Source organism: Rhinolophus hipposideros (assembly GCF_964194185.1).
Source record: "Rhinolophus hipposideros genome assembly, chromosome: 8".
Taxonomy (NCBI): Eukaryota; Metazoa; Chordata; class Mammalia; order Chiroptera; family Rhinolophidae; genus Rhinolophus; species Rhinolophus hipposideros.
Window position 1 is genome coordinate 62,635,759 of NC_138054.1, and position 17,152 is coordinate 62,652,910.

Genomic DNA, 17,152 nt, shown 5'->3' on the forward strand with positions numbered 1-17,152 from the left:
CTTTTAATAAACAGCTGCGAGTCAGAGGGGCGGAGCCTCTGGGCTGGGTAAGTCCAGTGCTCAGGTAGGGATCCGAGCGACTAAGGAACTTTGCCAGCCGACCGAGCAGCTGGCTGCTTTGCGAGCCGCCACCCCCGTCCCTCGCGAAACGAAACTCCTCCCCAGCTCAGGCGAGCGGCACGCCCCTCTGGGGGCGGTGCCTCCCCAACAGGCTGGTGGGACCTAGCCTGCGCCTGAACTGGGCCTTTTAACACCCCGCCTCCCGCCACCACTCGCTCCCGGGTGTGACGTCACCAGGCGGGCAGCCAATGGAAACGTGGCTTACTGGCAGGCGGCGCTGGCGGCGGCTGCCCAAGGGGAAGTGAGTTGGGGCTGGAGCGATGGCCGGGGGCTGGATCCCGCGGCTGCCTCCGCCGCCACTAGCGCGTCGAGAGCAGCCCGGGACGCAGCCGGAGCTGGGGCCGGAGTCGTGGCCCGAGTGGAGGCGGCACGTGTGAGTTGCCAAGAGTCGCCGGTGTCGGAACACCTCAAACTCTGGGCGGGAGCGCTTCGGGTGGGCTGAGCCGCCGTGGTCCCTCCGCACCGCGCCCCCTGGGCCCAGAGCGCGGGGCTGGGGTCTCCCCAGGCGCTGGACTGGCTCCTCTCAAGCCGAGCCGTCTGAGCGACGCTCTGGGGCTCTCTCGGTTCCGGGCTTCCTTCAAACTCGGGCCGAAGGCCGAAGGACAGTGAGCACCCCAGGCCGCGTGCGGGGTGTAGCGGTCCGGAGCCCCCTCCCGCTGCCTCCTCTCCAACTAGGGAGGGACGAGCTGCCCGGTTCCGCGTCTCTCCCTCTCCTCCCATTCAAGAACAAGTTTCTTTTCCCTCTCCATTGGAAATCCTGCCCCGGAAGTCCAAGACACACATCTGTGTGTCCTTCCCCAATTCTTGGGTCACCCTGAGAAATACCATCTACTTATCAGGGCTGAGAGTCGCTCATTATTGACTTGGTTTTTTTACTCCCTTTTGGGAGACGAAAGTGACCCTTTTATCACCCTTTCAACTAACCCCATGCCCAGGACCTTAGCCATTTGGATCCCCAGCTCCCTGGCCGTCTCTAGGTGACTTCCCCCATCCGTCTGAGTTCCAGTTTTCTCTGGGCTCCAATCTCCAGTCCCCAACGGATCTGGTCAGTCCCACCACCGGGTGGGAGTGATCAGGGGGCTCTGGCCCAGGATCCCCCACCCTGGAAGGCAGTTCCAAGGTAGCAAGAGAATTGGGCGTCGGGTACGAACCCGGCAGCTCAGGAGTGGGTGCTCCACTCACTCCGCACAAGAAGATGAAAAAGCGCAAAGAGCTCAACGCCTTGATTGGCTTAGCTGGGGACAGCCGAAGAAAGAAGCCCAAGAAAGGCTCAGGCCACCGCCTGCTTCGCACTGAGCCTCCTGACTCAGACTCTGAGTCCAGCTCTGAGGAGGAAGAGGAGTTCGGTGTCGCTGGCAGTCGGTCTCGCTTTGGCAAGTAAGTGATGCAGCGGTGAAGGGTGGAATGGGGGAAAGCATGTCCTTGCACTACCAGTGGGGCGGAGGAGAGAAGACGGGAGCACTTAGGGAGAAAAAGGAGGGAGAAAAGTTGCCAGGGAGCAGACGAGCTCAGGTTCTGAATGACGGATAAGTTAAAGATCTTCCTCTCAGTGTGTACACAGAAGAGGTCTGAATCTAGGGTGGAAGTGTGGACTTGGGAAATGTGCCAAGAACCCAGAGACACCAAGTTGGGAGGAGCAAAGAAGCTAAGGATAGGGACGTCAGAACAGAGAAGCTTTTGGAACTAGCCCTTTTTATAAGTGTAGGAGAGACAAGGACCTTCAGACTGAAAATTATTTGTTTTTCACACTCTTGATGAGCCTGCATCTTGGTGATGGGAGAATGTGGTGAGGGACATACTGTAGAAAGCATGAGCCTTGAGTGGAGTGGAGTGTGGAAGACAAAAAGAAGAGGCAGCTTTTTCCCAAACCACTTTTAGATGGTGCAGCCATAAAACAAATCCAGTAGTGAGCACTAAGGACAATGGGAATTGGGGCTCAGGAGAGGAAGGAGCTAAAGGGAACCTTTAAGGTGTCTTGGACCTTCTCAGGGAGCACATTAAAAAGAGTATTCCGCTGAGGGTGCGGAAGCAAGGCCTAGGCCGAAAGTTGGGGTGCTAAAAGAGATTGAATCCTTTGAGGTTTGTTTGTTTGGAGTGTCTCTGTCCTTCTGTTTTGTTAAAAGTACCATATTAGCAATCCTAGGTTTGCGTTGTGAATCTGATGAAGTGAAAGAGCTCAACTGGAATGGTTACCCTGTTCGGTTTAGACCTTGAGTGCTGGTTTGGTGTGAAATCTAACCTCTTTCTTTTTCCTTCCTTCTGAGCCAATAAGCTAGAGTGCACCAGGTGTCCACTTAAACCTATAGTTACTATTTCTTTCATTCCATTTACAGTAAAACTTGCTCAAAAGTTTATGAAGTTTCAATAAACTGAAACAGCGTCCACTGGAGTGAGCATGTATTTGAGAGAGAGAGGTAAATTACAGTGCAGTGATGGTCTTTACACTTTCCTAACCTGAGATTATTTCCAAAGATGTGAATTGATGGTGATGACAGTGAGCTGCAGTGCCCACAGGAACTCCCAGTTTCATGTGAAGTTTGAAACTTTTGTACCCAATATAGACAAACTCTTCATAGGTCATATTGTTTACAAGTCATGTTCGGCTTGCTATTCAGATTTAAGTGTGTTACCCTGTGTTCCCTGGTAAATCAACTGGTTGTTCATTAAATAAGATAATTGCATGGCAACACATGGATGCTATTTCTAATAAAGTTGTGCTCATAATCACTTTTGTACTCCTGGTTGACTGTTCTTGTGACCAGGGGAGACTATTTACGATGCTGCAAGATCTGTTACCCGCTCTGTGCTTTTGTCATCCTTGCCGCCTGTGTCGTGGCCTGCGTTGGCTTGGTGTGGATGCAAGTTGCCCTCAAGGAGGATCTGGATTCCCTCAAGGAAAAATTTAGAACAAGTAAGTGGTCACACATTTCAGAGTATTATCTTGGATTCTTTTCTAAGTTCTAGGACAGAGTGGACCATGCTAAATTAGGAGTTTTGCCCACTGGCGAAGCAATTGTACATTATACATTTTTTCCATCGTTTTTATACTTTTTCTAAGCTGTCAGCTTGAATACGGTCACAGTTATTTGTTTTAAACACACAAACAAAAAAACAGTGCTCATGCACCATCAGGACAAATAGCATCTGAAAAATGGCCTTTTGGTCAACACTTAGGGTATACAAGGGAAACGTTAAGGTCCGGGAGTCTAGAACCTTGGTTAACTTCCACCTGTCGCAACTTTGTATAAAGTGGCAGTGACAACACTGGGCTATTTCCTTCTTCCTTACAGGGACATTTGAGAAAGAACGTGGGAATCTGTCAAACCATTTCTTCCTTAAAAACTGTATAGGAACAAAGGGATAGGCGATGATGATGATGATGATGATGATGACGACACAACAATAATAATAGCATTTATGGAGTGCTTACTGTGTACCAAGTCACAAATATTTGTCTCCTGAGTGAGTTTTAAAGTTTGAGATTTTTTTAAGTTAAAGAGTTTTATATATCCTGAATTCTAAAGTTGTGTTTTTCACATCCAAAGTACTTTTTTAAAAGGTGTATTTGCATGATAGCTTTTACTAGATTTAACTTTAATATCTTCCTTTAGCAATACAAAGATCTTTGGTTCTAGGTTTCAAGGGTTAATTTTCAAAACTAAGGAACCAGTTTCAAGTTAATCACAAATACCCTAAACTTAGCAGTGTTCGCACACTCAGAAACTGACCATCAGGCTTTCTCAAGGACATAAAGAAATCTGGCCCCAGAACTGGAATTAGAGTTATTTTCTTCCCATCTTAAGAGTTTGTACATAAATCACAACATCCTAGCTTTCCTCCATTCCAGCTTCTCTTTGCTGCCTGCAGTTATTCAAGCTCTGAACCTAACCTAGGGACAGCTAATCCTTAGTGTGTTGATGACATTCTTAGTGATTTTGCTTGGGGGAAAAAAATGTTGAAATGCTAACTTTGGTTTTCTTCTGCGTTTCTTATTCACAGAATGGGATCGGGTAACCTCATAATTTTCTGCCAGAATCATCCCCACCTATCTGTTTTATCAACTGGTAGAGTCAGAGTACAGTGTAAGAAAAAATTAGATTTGTATTCTAGTATTGTCTCTCCTTAATGGTTGTTAATAGCAGTATTGCAAGGGGTTTCTAAGGCCAGTGTTTTCACTGTAATAATTATAACTTGGAAATGAGATTCTCATAAACAGTGTTTAGCTATAAATAACCACTGAAGTCACCTGTCTGTGCCATCATCTGTCCATAATTAGCTGGGCTTCCTAGGTTTGTGCCACAGCTGGTTTTCATCACATATTGCAATTATTTATTTATACATTTCAAAACATTGCTCAAGTCTACCTCACAGGGATTCTTTTCTCTGACTCCTCTGTGCCTGTGTTTACAGAACACCCATGTAACTTATACCTTAGCTTTGCAGGGAATTTCTTTGTTTAGAAATGCATGTTTAAAGTCTATACATGTAATAGACCTGGCAGTCAAGCAATCAACAAATATTTATTGAGCACTTGTTAATACCAATCCCTAGAAATACTATATCCAAGAGATTCCAGGAAGTGTACTCTGGACTGTAAAACCTGCTTTCTGTCAGTGAGCAAAACATTCCCCTGGGACCCTGACTACATTTGTCAGCCAGGGGAATGAAGCAGATTTAGGTTTGTCAGTGCAGCTGCTTTGTTGGCTTTGGTTTGCTACAGTAGAAATGGCAGCACCTGTAACATCTAAAGCAGGACTTCTGAGGGAGGCTGGGGGTAGGGCTCGGGGCATGTTGTCAGTCTATGGGCTGAACCATGGTGGACCACGTGCCCAAGAGTTTTTTGTGAAAACCATTGTCTTGACTAAATGAGGCCATTTCTTGTTAAGTTAAATAACGTTTCTTTGAATTATGCTTCTGCTTTAAATATATTTCAACAAGTTAATTTTTCTTGTTTTTCAAGAGGACGGTGGAATCACTAACTCAAATAACACCATCTGCTGGGCTGGCTTTCATACTTTTATTGAGAAACTCAGAGTCCATTGTTCTTCATCTCAATAAATTTCTAAGACGCTTGTGAGGAAATGAGGTAGGGTTGCTGAAATACCTGAAATAGAAAGCAAAGCAGATAGGCTTGGTATCTTTCCTTGTGATCAAGAAGTAACTTGATCCTTAAGCTAAAAGTACCGTCTGGCTTTGAAACTTGTAGCTCAGTATTCTTTTTCCAGAACAGGTACTCCAAAAGATCTCCACAGTTACTCTAAGGAAGATTCTATTCCCAACCCTCCCTCTCTGTCACTCGAATATGAGACACTAGAGTAATAGAATTTGGAAGAGAAGGAAAGTATTAATAAATGACCTTTTTGGTCATACAGGCAGAGTAACAGTTTGGTTATTTAGTACAGAACTTAAAAATGGTCTTGTGCTAATGAGGATATTAGGATGTAAGTGTCTAGTAACGAATATACTAGAAAGAGTGTTAGTCTTAGGAGCAAAAGGTTTGACTGTTGAATCACGGCTTGCTCATTACTAGCTGTAAAACTTAGACAAGTCACTTATTCTTTCTGAACCTTCACTTTCCCATCCATAAAACATAGAGATGTGTTTGTGTTATCAAAGCACTTTGGGCATTCCTCTGTCATATCATCTATCACACCATATATCACACCTCACTCCATGCTAGACAGAGCTTCTGGGTCTTTTTATGCACTAGTACTAGTGAATGACTGGGCACGTGGTAGGGAATCAATAACAAGTTGAATAGTTACATAAAGTTTATTGCAAAGTATAAAAGCTTATAAAATAATGCCATCGGCATTATATGTGTTCTCTCTGAAGGGTGCATGCAGAAATCTTTATTTCCTGATCTTAAATATCAGGAAAAGAGGTAAATAAGTTCCAAGCATCATTATACTAAATTTTAAATGAGTTGCTTTCCTGGTTGAAAGAACATAAATTAGTAATCATAAGTTGTTTGTTTACTACACTTCCTCCCATTTATATATGAGACTGCCTTGATTTGGCTTGTCTCCTAGAAAGCCCCAAATCAGACCGTGAATGTGATCCCCTCTTGGCTCATACAATCCTCAGGATCAGGAATGTTTACAGGGCTTGCCAGCTTTATATGTTTATTAGTTAATAATTGTAACTCAAGTTATTTATGTGTTTGTCTTCCTCTTCCCCTTCTACCTTCTACTTTGTATAGACTGCAGGAAAGAGAGAGAGAGACTCTTCCCCCACCCTCCCTCACTTAGGATGTTTGACCACCTAAGAATGGCAGACGTGTGGGATGAATTAGTAGGTTGGTACAAAAGTAATTGTGGTTTAAAAGGTTAAAAATAATTGCGAAAACTGCAGTTACTTTTGCACCAACCTAATACTTTGCAAATTAACTGAATATGTTAAAGAAATTCACTGAAATGCTAAGTGCTGCATTTGTTTAGACTGGTGAAATGTTCTTACTGTATGAGATGGATATAATCCTGCAAACCATGTATAAATCAAATGTTACATTTAAAGCACTTAGGGAAATCTTTAAAAAGTAATCCTTTGGCACATATTTTTGAAAAATGAATAAAAATATCTAATTTCTTTTAAAGATTCTGAATTTTCAAATAGTGGGCTTGTTTGTAGTAGCAATGTCACTCCACCACCCCTAATTTTTGTTGTGGCTTTTTTTAAATATGCGGTCTTTTTTAAAAACTTGTATTTATTTTAAATCTGTTTTTCAGGACCCATCAGCTCCAAGTCAAGTACTTGTTTCAGTCTAGTTGTGGAGGGCGTAGCTCACAGTGGCCCATGTGGGGATCGAACTGGCAACCTTGTTGTTAAGAGTACCACACTCTAACAACTGAGCTAACCAGGCTGCCCCTTGTTGGGATTTTTTTTTTTTTTTGCTGAGTTTTGTTTGTTTTCTTTAATAGGATAATATTATCTCCATTTCAAACCGTAAAATAATTTCACTGGACAGGCATTTGAGTTGTTCTGTATACCTGTCACTGTGGTGGGCCCAAGAATGCATAACAAATGAATAAGATTTGGTCCCTGTCTTCAAGAATCTCTCTGTCTGGTGGAGGAGACAGATGAGTATATAGTTACAGCACAGTGTGTTAAGTGCTTGGTAGAGTTGGGAGTAATAAAGAAGTGGCAGTGTTTGGGAGTACAGCTTATTGTGCTGAATCTTGAAAAGAATTAACTTGGCAAAGGTGACAGAAATGAAGGGGCAAGCCAAGGGCATCTAGGCGGAAAGAATAGAAGGTGCGGGGTAACTAAGGCTTAAAGAGGTTGGTGTGTCAGGAAAATATGCTTGGCTAGAATATAGATTGATGAAAAACATGGCTGGGAGTTAAGCAAAGGCCAGATTTATCTAGTCAGTAATACTAACATAGTGCCTGAAATGTGCTAGGTATGTTCTAAGTGTAGACCATACAGAAATGAACAAAAAAAGTCTTGGTGCTTACTTTTTGGTAAATTGTTTTATATCTGTTGTGTGTGCCAGTTTTGGTTCTAAAGAAAGCATATAATTAATCAGGCAGTCTGTGGCTTTAAAAGAAATGATACACGTTTTATTCTGAAAGACCAGCCATTATTGATATTTTGTTTTCCATAAAAAGGAAAAATACTTTTTAAGAAGAAAAAGAACTCTTTCAGGCCTCTACCTTTAGGCTGGCAAATCTCTAAACCATTGTTTCCCAAAGGAAAGGCCAAATATCACCTAACATGTTCCTTTATGTTCTGTTTCACTTTGACCTTTTGGGTTGATTAAAGATTTACGAAATACTCTGCTGTTGATGAAAAAGGTTTACAATCTTAGTCCTCACAATAGTGCTTGAGAGGTGGTAAGAACCCACCTTGCATTTGACCAGTTTGCGATAGGAAAAAAGTATACATAAGCACTTGGAGATGTAACTTAACATTTTTACCGTGAGCATTAATGGAGTACGGATTATAAATTTTCATTGCCTAATCAGAAAGCTCCTTTGCTGAGCTGATCAGTACTTAACACTTATAACTATATGCCTGGCCAGCTGTGTTTAATACTTTATAGTCATTCTGTCCACTTGATTCTAAAAATCCTGTAAAGAATATTTTATCTCTGTATTACAGATAAGGAAACTGACTCAGAATTTGAGTCATTTGCTCAAGATCCAGTTAGTAAGTTACAGATTTGAGATTCAAGTCCAAGTCTCTCTGCTGATATTCATCCTTATCATTTTTAGCCATCTGATTTTTTAAAAGTTGTATTGCCAACAGTAAAATAGTCCCAGTTAAAAGGGGGCTTTAAAGATACACATTTACATAAATAAAAGAACAGTGCAGTTGATAGATACAAATTCAGTCTTATCCACCCAAAATTAACTTTCATTAACCTTTCTTCTTTCCTACTGTATGATTGTTTCGTTTATCTTAGAGCCATGAGGGAACTTTATGACTATTTATGATTGTTCTTATTTTTGCTTTTAGTGGAATCTAATCAGAAAAGCTCATTCCAAGAAATTCCCAAACTTAATGAAGAACTACTCAGCAAACAAAAACAACTTGAGAAGATTGAATCTGGAGAGCTGGGCTTGAACAAAGTCTGGATCAATATCACAGAAATGAATAAGCAGGTAGCAAAAGTGTTATTTTATTGTGTAAGCTGTGAATATTTAGTTTTCGTTTAGTATGACTTTGTAGGTATAGGGAACTCACGTCAGGTTGTTTTACTTTTTGAAATGGTATTTTGTATACTGTGGTCCCCACATGTTAAAGCCAGGTAAAATAGGTAATAGTTATGCATTTACCAAATATTTAAAATGTTAACTCTTTCTGCAAAGGAATAATTTCACCTAGTAGAACAATTTAGAGGGAGTTGAAAATTCTTGAGTTGATTTTTCCTAAGGAGCAGTGTAGGTATCAAATAAGGGTGCCATCTAACCCCCAACAAAAGACGATAACCTATTTTTATTAGATAATGAGAGCTTATTTTGTTTAAGAGAGTTTACAAGCTTACAGACACAGCTTTGGGGTGTATTGCTGCATACTATACTAAAACAAATCTGGAAACCATCCCCAGCTAGTGATCGAACAGCATAGGAGGAGGTGGCAGAGTTAATCAAATTTCTTGGCCAGTCAAGCAAGGCTAGAGCAAAAACTTTTCCAGTCCCTAAATTGGCCAGATCTCAGTAGTTATTGATTCCAAAAGAGGGATTCTGCCAGAGGAAAAGGGCTTATGCAAGGATGTTGATCAGGCATCTTGTATGTATATAGTTGCTACTGGGTTACTACAGTCCTCAATTTTTGTAGTTTAATTAGGAAAGATGTTCATTGGAAAAGAAAACTCAAGTACCAAATGAATGGTACACCTGCAAAGTGCTTAAAAGTAGATATGTCATCCTTGTTGGGGCTAAAAGGATATTCTCTTCTTCAGAATGGAGTCACAAAGTTCAAAATCAGCCAGTAGCAGGGAGCACTGTACTGCGATAAAGCACTTACACATGTTTCTGAAGCCACCCCCACGTTTCAGCAATACTGCTGAAGTAGAGCAGTTCAGCACTTCGGACCAGAGATCAATGGCCTGGGCCTGCAGCTTTCAAACTTCTGCTTAGAACCCACAGTAAAAAATGTTTTATATCATTATTTAGTAAACACATACACATGGTAACTAAAATAAAAGTTTCTGAAAACATTAGCTTACCCTTAATATTATGATACTTTATGGTATTTTATTTTCTGTTCAGTTCTATTAATATTTCTTTTTTTTTAATTATTCATGAAATAATTGATTGCAGTACCTAGTACTTACTCATTATTCTTTATCCTTGGACTCTAAGTAATTAGAGAAAAGCAAGTATTCACTCCTTTTTTGCAACAAGAATAGGATAAACCGTGGCCTTGCTTGTATTCACAGAGCAAATGGCCAGTTCAGCCAGAGATTACATCAAATGAAAATAGACCACAGTGAAGCACTGAGAGAGAATTATCCTCTCGCTGGGCAAACCATGGATTCCATTTAGATAGTCAGCCATGGAGTTTACAGTTCTGCGCGAGGATGAGATCTTTCAGGATGAAGAGCAGGCAATGTCAGCTATTTCCCATCTCCTTGTAAATCAATGTATGGGAAGAATCAAAGGGGAATTTGTACTTGGTGCAAGAGAACACACAGATTTTCCAATTTTTGCTACTTATTTTGTTTCTGAATTCTCTCTAACTTTGAATCTAGAAACAAAAGAATCATTTTATTCTTGGCCTGGCTATTATTTTTTAATGTAAATAGTACCTGGGAAGACAGGTATGCAGGAAAGTTTACTTCAGTCCTAGGGCTTCATATATAAAACTGGGGGAGATTAAACTGAGACCCTTTCTATTTTAGCTTCAGTAGATCTTCAGAGATGGTGGGACTGACTGATGAAACCAAGCTGACGCAGAGAAATTCTCTGCTGGTATGGGCACAGGAGGCCAGACAGGTCGTGGTGAAGCTTTATGTCAGTCCAAAGGGAGTTTATCATTCTCTGAGTGCTTTTCTAAAATTAATGTTACACATCTCTGATAATCTGTTTAAGTAAGAGGCATTTGTCTAAACCAAAATACGTATAAAAATAAAATTAATATTCAACCATGTTTCTATATCTAGGGGTAACTCTGTCAATTAAGATGCTTTTAGTGGCAATTTTTTTTAAAAAAAGCAATTCAGAATGGTTTAAACAACAAGAAAATGTATTATGTCACTTAACAAGAACTATCCTTATCACAATATGAGCTGAAGTTAATGCAGCCTGGGGGAAAAAAGCTATGAGTTTGAAATAAGTTACAATCAAATTTTGCATTGAAAATCTTTAAACTAGTAGTTAAAATCTCATTTACTTTTCTGTTTTATTTATGAAATCTCTGATTTCATACCCATGCCCATTCTCAACCATTATAGGGAGTCTTCTCCCCCCTTCTCTGAAGACCATTAATTCAACAAATGCTTAATGAGCTGCTTTTATGGGCTTCGGCCTTGGATTCAAAACCAAAAAAAGATGTAATTGCTACCCTCAAGGCTTTTACAGTCAAATGGAAGAGATAGAAAAGTAAATTGCCTGATAAGCAATAAGAAGCTGGTCCACGTGAGCACTGTGGGGGGAGTTTTCAGTATACAAGGGGTGCCAAAAATATGTATACACATGACTTGCATTCATTTTTTGTTATCGGCATATATCAAGTATTATCATTTTAATACCGTTTTTCATTTCTTAAAATGTGCATACATTTTTTGGCACCCTCTATATCTCACCCAGAGGCAAGGTTTCTCAGATACCTTGAGCGGAGTTTTGAAGGACAAGTAGGAGTTCAGCAGATGAATTCTGCAGAGAGAGGGTGTTCTAGGTAAAACAGTTATACACTTGATCCTTATCATTTTCAGATTCCATATTTGCAAATTTACCTGCTGACTAAAATTTGTGACCCCAAAATCTGTACTTGTGGTGCTTTTGCAGTCCATCATTCACTGACAGGCATATAGTGGCAAAAAATTGGAGTCACCCAACATGAATGTTTCCAGTTGAGGTCAAACAAGGCCATACTCTGCCTTGTTTCAGCTCATACTATAAACAAGTTTCCTTTTCATGATATATTTAGTGCCATGTTTTTTGCACTTTTGTGTTTTTTGGTTTTTGGTGATTCCGCTGCTTAAAATGTCCACATAGCATAGTGCTGAAGTACTATCTAGTATTCCTAAGTGCAAGGAAGCTGTGATGTGCCTTACAGTGAAAATACATGTGTTACATAAGCTTCATTCAGACATGACTTCCACAATATACATTAAATAAGATGTCTTTAAAAGGAACACACATAAAGTTATGTATTATATTGATCAGTTGACGAAAGTGTTGTGAACAGAGGGCTCTCAGAAACCTAACTCTGTCCTTCCCTTAGGAGCAATGGTTCCGTAATCATGAATTCAGTGTTTGCTGCGAATTTCTAGATCATAACTACTGTGAAGAGCGAGAACTGACTGTATGTGCAAAAGCATAGATGAATGAAAAGCAGTTTGAATGAAAAAGTTTGTTTGGGGAATTTGGTACTTCATTATGGCTGTAGTTTGGTGGAAAGAGGCCAGAAGTCAGAATATGTGAGCAAGAGCCATGTCAAGGACCATGAGTGCCCCTCTTCTGCAGTACGCTCTATATCTTGGCACTTAGTCCAGATACTTTCTGTGATGGTAATAGTAGTCCCCACTCATCCAAGGGGGATAGGTTCCAAGACACTCAGTGAATGCCTGAAACTGCAGATTGTACTAAACCCTCTACATGCTGTTTTTTCCTATGCATACATACCTATGATAAAGTATAAATTAGGCATAAGAGATTAATAACAATAACAATAAAATAGAACAATTGTTAACATATGGTCATAAAAGTTATGTGAATGTGCACATGCACACTCCCCAGCAATTTTTATATTTTTCAGTTGAAGCCTATTCCTGAATCTGTGTAACCATCCCTGACTGCAGTAAATGGCTTGGTGTCACTCGTTTCAGGGGACCCTTGCTGAAGTCTTTATGCTTCTGGCGCAACGCGTTTTCTGTTCATGTCTTCCACCCACAAATTTAATGCATTTTCCTTCTTAACTAAGCACTTATCACACACTGTGGCTGGAACTATTGCAGCTTCAGGTGTGTCAGTAAAACTAGCACAAATTTCTTTTTCCTTCTTCACAATCTCAGATAGAAGATTCGTTCTTACTATAGATCTTAACAACTTCAAAATACGGGGTTTTTTTTCCTTATTAAGTTGAGAACTTCCTCCTTTTCACTTAAAGGAAGCACTTTACAGCTTCTCTTTGACATATCTAAATTGCCACCATCACTACTCTTGAGCAGCTTTGGAGCCATTATTAAGTAAAACAAGCGTTACTTCAACACAAGCACTGCAATAGCGCAACAGTCAATCTGATAACCAAGACAGCGAAGTGGCTGATGGACAGGTAGCATATACAACACGGATATACTGGACAAAGGAATGGTTCATGTGCTGTCACGACGAAGAGGGGTGGCCGATTTCATCATGCTACTCAGAATGGCGCACAATATAAAACTTATGAATTAGTTTATTTCTGGAATTTTCCATCTAATATTTTTGGACCACAGTTGACCGCAGGTGGTGGGGGGTAGGGGGGCTAGTGTATTTTTGTATGCCTCTAATTACACTGGAAAGTTGTACACTGTACTCTGAACTTCAAGCATGATTAGGTGGTGATGATGATGATGTAATTAAGATGATAACTGCTATTCATTAAATACCTTCTTTGTGCAGGCCACTATTAGGTGCACTACATATAAGATCTTTTTTGCTTCTGTAGCCCTATGAAGTAGGAGGTGGTATCTCCATTTTACTAATAGGAAAACTGAGGTTCAAAGAGGTTAAGTAGTTTGCCCAAAGTCATACAGTTGTGTAGTGGTGCTAACATTAAAATATTCAAGTCCAGGAGCCTGTTTTTTTCTGTTTTTCTTCCTGCCTTCCATCTTTATATGCTCTATAGAATGCAGTAGGTGCTCAGTAAAGTTGAAAGACTGATGTCGAGTTCCTAGTACTAGGATTCGTGATCATTCATCATTGATGATTGCCTGTTTTAGTAATGTGGGGACAGAGCCAGAAGTGCAGTTTCCACGCTCTCGGGCTCATGTGGAAAGCTGCTGGCTCAGGTAGTAGATGGCCGTCAGCTGTAACCATTGAGCTGTTGGCCACTAATGTAACTGCTGCAGCTATGTTGGGGAGCTGAGTCGAAAGGGAGTGGAGGAGAGTCGTCGGTCAGTTGGCAGAAAAGCGGACAGCAGGTCACACGTCATGCGAATCCAGCCTCCAGTGAGACTATAGTAGCATGACTCCCCTACCTATGGCTCCATGGGTGTTCTTTTTTGGCCTCGCCACACAGTGGGGAGTGGGACCTGAGACCCCGCAGGCCGCCCTGCGTGACAAATGGCGCAGCGAGCAGGATCCCCCCTGCATGACACGGCGCAGCGAACAGGGTACGGTGCCAGCCAAAGCTCTCTGAAGGGAGGTGGAGCAGTTTGTGCGCATGAACACTATCTTGGGAGGACCAGGAGGAGCAGCTGCCGGAGAGCTGAACCCCCGTGGAGGGGTGGGAAGACATGGATGGTTCCCCAACCAGCAGAGGCCGGAGAAAGCAAAGGTTGTTGCGGCCCTGTGGGCTGGAAAGTGCTTGCTGACGCAGCCCGGATGCAGGACTTGTAGTCCCAGGAGGACACGCTTGCTGAGTCCTCCATGGGAGATGAGGGTGAGGTCAAGGTTGTCCCTCTCCCCCAGGACAGCCCTGGCGAATGACTGTGGACTATGGGGAATGGGCTCCATCCCTAATTTAATGGACCGCTTGACTGTTTGCTTGGGAACATACCACCATGTAGTGGGACTGGCGGATGTTTGCTTTTGTGTCTTGACTGGCCGCCATCGAGAATATGTAAGCACCTTGATTGTGAGCCACTGTTGTTCCAACATGGTACCCTGAGAGGCCCAGAGAGAGTGTCAGTGCCCTGAGAGGCCCTGGCTGTGCCCAGGAAGTCGGGCTGTGCCCAGAGAGAGTGGCAGTGCCCTGAGAGCCGTGGCTGAGTCCAGGAAGTCTGACTGAGAGGCCCTGGCTATGCCCAGGGAGACTGGTGGTACCCTAAGAAGCCCAGGAAGTCTGACTGTGCCCAGGAGAACTGGTGGTGCCCCAAGAAACCCTGGCTGTGTCCAGAGAGCCTGGCTGTGTCCAGGATATTACATTCACCACCAGGCTCCTCGCACAGGGCCCCTCACGGAAGACACTTGTCGCGTAGATTGTGAGGCAAGACCTTGTAGGGATGGAGTGTGGGGACAGAGTCAGGAGTGCAGTTTCCAGGCTCTCGGCCTTATGTGGAAAGGTGCTGGCTCGGGTAGTAGATGGCCGTCAGCTGTAACCATTGAGCCATTGGCCACTAATGTAACTGCCGCAGCTACATTGGGGAGTCGAGTCGAAAGGGAGTCGAGGAGAGTCGTCGGTCAGTTAGCAGAGAAGCGGACAGCAGGTCGCACGTCGTGTGAATCCAGCCTCCAGTGAGACTATAGTGGTATGACTCCCCTAACTATGGCTCTGTGGGTGTTCTTTTTTGGCCTCGCCACATCTTGCGTTCTCATATGGGGAGCAGGACCTGAGACCCCGCGGGCCGCCCTGCGTGACAGGTAACTTGTTTGCTATTTAAAGAACACTTAATTTTAACCCCAAAGCAAAAAAGCAGCATTTCAGACTTTAGTATAAAATGGTCTACAGTAATTGTTTTCAAATTTGCTAATAAAAAAGCCATATGACATGCATAAAAGTCATGACTAATCTTTTGGCTAGGGTTTTTTCTTAATGGTTTCTACTTAATTTACTTTTTTAGACTTTTTGAATTGTAATGTGTGACTTGTAGAGATAGGTTCTGTAATGCTTGAATCTAACCTGACATTCTAGAATGTGTATCACAGACCGGAGCAGTCCAAGAGATGGTAATGGGAGAGAGTGCCTCTTACCTCTCCATTCCAGTTACACATGTGGCTTTGTTGTAGTTTTCCACAGATTGTGGCATTATTCCACTCTTAAGAGAAGAATGCTGAGAGGTGGAATCCAGCTTTGCAGTTAATGTGAATGTAGCGTGAGTCCTAGTCACCAATTTCTGGTCCAGGTCTTATAAGTAAGAAGTCCTGAGTGGTGTTTGGTAATTAGAGAGTTAATGATCAGCTCTCCAGAGCATACTTGTTTCAGTAAGGCAGCTGATACCCTAGGCCTAGAGAGTTTGGGGCCTGGGGAGAAGTGGAACAGTACCTCACCTTATCCTGCCTGCATTGGCTTTCAGCTGCTCCTCTGGTTTTGGGTGAAATGGTAACTGGCAACCAGCCACAGTGGCTATTTGTGAGGTCATTACTATTCTTGAGAAACGTAATCAAACAATCATACAAATAAATCATTGCCACTTTGAGAAGTGCCATGCAGAAAAAGTATTCCTGGATCTATTCATGCTGTTGCTTCCTACCTATTACCCAATGCCACACTCACCATTCTAACCTAGAAAGAATACCTGTTTTATTTTTATAAATAAAACTCTTACCTCTCCATCAGAGTCTAATTTGAGTCCTTCAGTGAAGCCTGTCCCATTCGCCTGCACTGATACTCTTTTCTCAGAACTTTGAGTATCATATTTAGTACTTAATTTTCTTTAATGTTACCCACCTACCTCTATCCACCTCTGTCCCTCTCTCCCCAATCCCTCCTTTCCCTTCCTCACTCACATTATATGCTCCTGTCACCAGCCTTCTTTCTATTCTTCGGATATGCCAAGCCTTTCCCTGCACTAGGGCCTTTACCCTAGCATTTCCCTCTGCCCTGAAATGTATTTCATTCAATCTTTGATTAATTCCTTCTTGTTATTTAGATCGGTTTAAATTTCATCTCCTTATAGAGGCCTTCTCTGACCATCCAATCTAAAGTAGCTACCCAGTCAAATCACTCACTAAGTTACCTTACTTTAATTTTCTTTTAACATATCCCTCTATCTGATATTTTTCTTATATAAAATTGTCTGTCTCCTTGCACTAAAATGTAAACTTCAAAAGATCTGTGACACTTGTGTTCATCACTGTTACAAAATAGGGCTTAATAAATATTTTTTTCAGTAATGAATGAAAAATGGTCTGATGCCCTTGAACATTTCCTCCTAAACGAAAAGGGAGAAGTGCACCTGAGTTCCCAAGTTCCCAGACTCCTCATCGGAACCCTTTTGTCAGAGCACACTGCTGCTCCGTCCAGGAGCTCTGCTTAAATTCTTTGCATAGTACTTACTATTATCTGATAATTTTCTTCTATTTCTCTTACCTTTTCCTACAGTGTACGCTCCATGAGAGCAAAACCTCCTGGTCATGCTTGCCACTGTCTCCACAGTGCCTGCAGCAGTGCCTGGCACGGAGAAGATGCCCAACTTTTGTTGAAGGAAAGAATAGGGGATCATATTTACTTTGCTTTATGTGTATCCGTCGTGCGCCTACCACAGTGTTAGGTGTGTAAC

At 42.2% G+C, this 17,152-nt stretch overlaps 1 protein-coding gene across 4 annotated transcripts in view; it reads left to right on the top strand.

The window, feature by feature from the left end:
- The first annotated feature begins 321 nt into the window (after window positions 1-321).
- Window positions 322-17,152, top strand: part of EFCAB14 (EF-hand calcium binding domain 14) — a 36,018-nt gene continuing 19,187 nt past the window's right edge. For all 4 annotated transcript variants that reach the window (XM_081054996.1, XM_081054995.1, XM_081054993.1 and 1 more), the window contains exons 1-3: window positions 322-1,497; window positions 2,883-3,031; window positions 8,581-8,726. In XM_081054996.1, the coding sequence (XP_080911122.1) occupies window positions 1,316-1,497; window positions 2,883-3,031; window positions 8,581-8,726 (477 nt within the window). In that variant the 5' untranslated portion in view covers window positions 322-1,315. The remainder of the gene's footprint in view (window positions 1,498-2,882; window positions 3,032-8,580; window positions 8,727-17,152) is intronic.